Source organism: Ipomoea nil, unplaced genomic scaffold, assembly GCF_001879475.1.
Source record: "Ipomoea nil cultivar Tokyo-kokei standard unplaced genomic scaffold, Asagao_1.1 scaffold2036, whole genome shotgun sequence".
Classification (NCBI taxonomy): Eukaryota; Viridiplantae; Streptophyta; class Magnoliopsida; order Solanales; family Convolvulaceae; genus Ipomoea; species Ipomoea nil.
The window spans coordinates 6,633,420-6,638,216 of NW_017618464.1; the positions used below are offsets into that span (position 1 = coordinate 6,633,420).

A 4,797-nucleotide genomic window follows, 5' to 3' on the forward strand; every position below is an offset into this window, starting at 1 on the left:
CCCTTATTAGTCAAATCAATTGAAAAGTCACATGTGCTAATATGCAATTAATTACGTATTAATTGCACCAACCAAACATAAAATACCACACGACAACGTTCAAAATTAAGGAAAAGGACATTATATTAATTATGAGTAATTACTAACTTCATATCTACTTAAAGACAAATTAAATAAAATTCATAAGTATAGTACGTATATATATACACCAACGTACTTGGAAAACTGTCTTGAATAGAATCCAATCGAGACTCGATCGAATTAGTTTTATCCCATGAGATGCAGATGTAACGTAGTATAAATAAATTCGCAAATAATTAAATAGTTTTGATTGGCAGGCTTAGAAGAATTAGCATCTGGTGGATCCACCATATATGTAGTCTAGAATTGCAATCACTCCAATAACAAAGGCCTGATCAATCCCTGGCTTTACAATCACATTATATATATCCTTGCTTTCCATCTCTATTTCTTTACACCCACCAACCTACAAAATTCAAATTAAAATTTATGATCACGCAAAAGGCCGGGATAAATCGCACTAGGAGATCTTGTACGGCAAGTTCGACCAAGAGAGTGTTGACAAAAATCGAGCCCAAAATTTTCTAATATAAAAATTACACTTTACATACACATGCAACTATCCCCTTTCGAGCAACTTCTATATTAATTAGAAATGTCAACATGGTGGGATGGGGGCAATAGGCATACCCCCTCACTCCACCCCCCCTCCCCGACATTCTCCTCCATTCCCAGTTCCCGTCACCATCTCGATCTGTTGGGGAAGCAGAAAAAGATCTCTCCATGCATCTTCGGGACATATGTACGTATGTATGTATGTGTGTTTGTGTGTCGTGTGACTAGAATATTTATATATGTATATTTTCGGAGACGGAGCAAAGCGAGTACTCCCCTTTCCTTATGGGAAATTAAAAGTTTTTCTTATTCCTGCCTCCGTTTTCTAATTTTCAGTCAGGATATAGAATTGAATTTCTTGTTAGAGTACAATTGACATCCCTAATGTTAATCTTATATTAGAAATTAAGGGAATAAAACAGGTGCATTATGCAGTACATTTATTATAACTTACTTGTGCAATGGCATTGCCGAGAGAATCAACGATGCTGCAAACCCTATTGGGGAAGTAGCCGGCGACGGCGAAACTCCGGTGATCACCACCGTAATGGCTTGATTCAATTGAAATTTTTACTGGAATGTTCTTCAAGAAACATGAATTCGGCTCCTTTAAGGTAAAAACCAGCTTCTGAGATCCTTCAAATTCTGTTGTGTAGCCCTTCCATTTCCTTGTCATGCTTAGCACTTCAACTATCCCTCCCTTAAAAACAAAACCCCTAAAATTGATTAAATAACACTAATTTCATCCAACCTAAAATGGTACAAATAATCTAATTAGACTGTTCTAAAATCCAAATTAAACATATTCTTAACAAAAGACATTATGGGTGTTTGGTAAATAACTGCCGATTAGTGATTAGTTGATAGTATTAGCTGATTGTAGAAAAAACGTAACTGGATAGATACCTTTCGTCGTATAAGAAGCAAAGGACTTCCATAACTATCTCTAAGAATGAGCTCATCCTTGTTCCCAAGAACTCCACAGCCATCAGCACTGAAAACAGGGTTTTGGGCGCTATCCGTGACCACAAAACCTCCGCCGTTAACGACGTGCGGGCGGTGGCGGACCACCAGAACTTCCTCGGAGACCGAGCAGTGGAGTTTGCTAACTATAGGCATGATTTTGATGGTGCGGCTTGCTTTGGAACCCATTATTGCTTCTTCGTCTTATCTCAATTCAATGCTGTCTTTTGATTCACATTCCCATTTCCCAGGCATATATATATATTCTATTTATACGTAAATGTTGGGGTGAATTGTGGCATGGACGTTCGAAAAGTCAAACGTTTGGCAAGTTCGTTAGGACACCTCGTAACTTTATTGTGTGTTGGGCACTTATTACAGCTATCTGCCCATGTAATTGGCACATGCACGTTAGCTAGCTTCGCTAATGATTATCTTATACGAGTTGATACACTTCACAAAACAATCACTTTTTGTGGATGTCGATGAAGAGCAAGTCTAGCACGTACTCTATCTCTTGAAAATGTAACGGGGAAGGAAATAAAGTTAGGCATTCGTTACGAGCTATAACTTTTGGCATAGTGATAAATGCTGAATCCTAACATCTGGTATCTGAACCTGCTAGGAGGGGAAATTGTTAGGCAGATGCATCCAACAATTAGTGGCTAGAGAGATTTTTGGATAAGTGGTAAGCATTTGATCGATCCTAAGCTAACACACTCGAGTCACAACCCTAACTCCACCACAAAAGCTAGCTTAACAGTTGAGGTTTAGACCTAAATTAAGTATCATTTCACAATCTCCTTTGGAGCATATGAGATTGTATCACATACATGCTTGCATCATATCAAAATTGAAAGATAATGAATCTCGTGTTAGGACAATCCCAACTAAGTTGGTCAACCGTTGCCTTGGTAACTAATAGGTTCACTCGTCGTGAAATCAGTCTATTAACTATCTTGATTTGAGTCGATCAGCTATAGTAAACGATAACAAGCTTTCCAATAAATCTCATGTTAGGTTTGGTTAATATAAATTAAACTCGAGTTTGTTGTCAAAAAGTCTGTATTTCTAAAGGGTCGAGAATCTTGTGGACTTTAACATATTCCATGTTGAAAAGGTGGTGGTAACATACTTCAATTTCTTGTACGTATAGTAGCCTGTACATGGACCTCCAATGCTACCTACTATATATGCTCCCACCTCATTATTGCTTTTGAGTTTCAACTTTCAACCTTATCACACACACGCATATATAAATGTTATATCTTCATTATATATATGTATATTTATAATTTTATATGTAAATATTCAACAAAGGGTACGTAAGCTTTTTGAAGTTTGGCAACCTAATAATTAGAAAAGGGAATAATTATTTGAAGAAGGGAAGAATTGACTTGCAGTAGTAGTCTTATAGTTCGATCAATTCATTCATTAAATAAGTTTCCTGAATAAGGTAGACATTTTGTGAGTGAATAAAGCATTTTTAGAATTAAATTAAATGGTATCTATTCAATTCTAAACTAGAAATCAATTTCAGAGTTGGAATGACTCTCCTAAATGGAAAGTCAGGGTTTGAGCCCTACTTGAAGGCGTTATTGACTCTTTGTGCTTTAGTAAAATGAGAAAATAGCTATAAACAGATACTACATTGTAACAGAGTCAGTAGTACTAAAAATAAATTAAAAATCAATTTCATTTGAATCCTGAGACTCTCCTCTTCTTTTTCTCTCTCCCTCTTTTCATTATTTACATTGTAATAATATAAAACTTTTCTTTATTCATCTATAAGTATCACGAATAACATCTAAATAGTTGGCAAGCATTCAATACAAGAATAGTTTAGTTAGAGTAGCTTATTCTTGGTCTGAATGTAAAGTTTGCATTGGTTACTTGTTCTCCTCCTGTCATTTTGGACAATTTGAAGTTTGAATGAGTCTATTAATGAAATCCCCTTTGCTTTAAAAAATATTTAAGGAAAAAAAAAAAAAAAAAGACGAGAATTTCTAAACTAGGTTTATATGAAATGCTTGTAATCATAAAAACTGGATCCAAAACCACTGAGATTGGATTGATATTTGGGCCGAAATCCTGAAAAATATAAGCCCAGAAAACCAAATTAAACAAACAACCTCAGCTCCTGGGAGAATGGAGAATGGAAAGAAAAAAGGGAGAAAAGAGTTCCGACAAGGAAGCATGTTTGGCCTATGATTTAAGAATAGGAAAAGGAAGATTTGAAAACTAACAAAAGGAAACCATCGACACAAGTTAAGGCAAAGTTTTTGGTGATAAAATGGACGCATCCTCTCCCGGCTTCGACTTATATGTGAAAGACAAAAAGTCATTGTCGTGTCTATAAAATCTCCATTTCATGCCCACCATCCCAAACATCCCATATGTTATATTCAACTAACCTAGGTACCTATTATTATCATAAAATTCACTCGAAATTTAGCTCCAAAAAGTGTGACCGAGTGGATGAACATAATTCTCATAATTGAAGATCACAAATTAATTCTTGCCAAAACGCATTCGGTCAATTCCGTCGCACACGGCATTATTTTCCCGTGCACAAATATTAGGAGAATCAAAATCAATGTACAAGTATTAGGAGAATCAAAATTGGAACCGAGTCATGTTGAGATACATCTAGCAATAACCTCATCTACTAAATTTTAAAGACAGAGGTGGGCCCTTGTGATTGGAGTTCAACACAGGTAAACTCTAAACAATTAAACAAAGTATACATGATAAGAATTCTTACTTAAAACTTGCTTCTGCCGACAAAGTATGGTTTGATTCTTGCCACAAATATTGAAGTTTTGGTTTGGATTTTGATTGGACTTTTTGTGCGTAGAAGATTCAATTTAGTATTGAGTCTCAAAACTATATTGATTTGATTTTACCTCATCATGAGTCCTAACGAATCATTAGATTCAGGATATATATAGTTCGAAAAAAAAATATTATGTGCTAAAAAGAAAAAATTAAACAATGGAATCACATAGGGCTATTTTCAAAAAAAAAAAAAAAACATAGGGCTAGCTCAAGTGCTCGAGCACCTGACCTATAGTTCTAGCTACTTAGGCTAGAGTTCGGGGCCATATGTCTCATTAATGCTATTGAACTTTGTCAGAAGCTTCTCCACATAGTGCGACTAAGACAAAGAAACCCATTAGTAGTTTTTGTGACTTTTAA

General features: G+C 35.5%; 1 protein-coding gene across 1 annotated transcript; it reads right to left on the reverse strand.

The window, feature by feature from the left end:
* Positions 1 to 217: 217 nt before the first annotated feature.
* LOC109148163 (protein LURP-one-related 6) lies at positions 218 to 1,849 on the reverse strand. The gene is made up of 3 exons (XM_019295992.1): positions 1,543 to 1,849; positions 1,091 to 1,336; positions 218 to 487 (listed from the first exon to the last, which is right to left on the reverse strand). Exons 1-3 carry the CDS (start codon positions 1,786 to 1,788, stop codon positions 350 to 352), a joined length of 630 nt encoding a protein of 209 aa, XP_019151537.1. The 5' UTR covers positions 1,789 to 1,849; the 3' UTR covers positions 218 to 349.
* Positions 1,850 to 4,797: the final 2,948 nt, after the last annotated feature.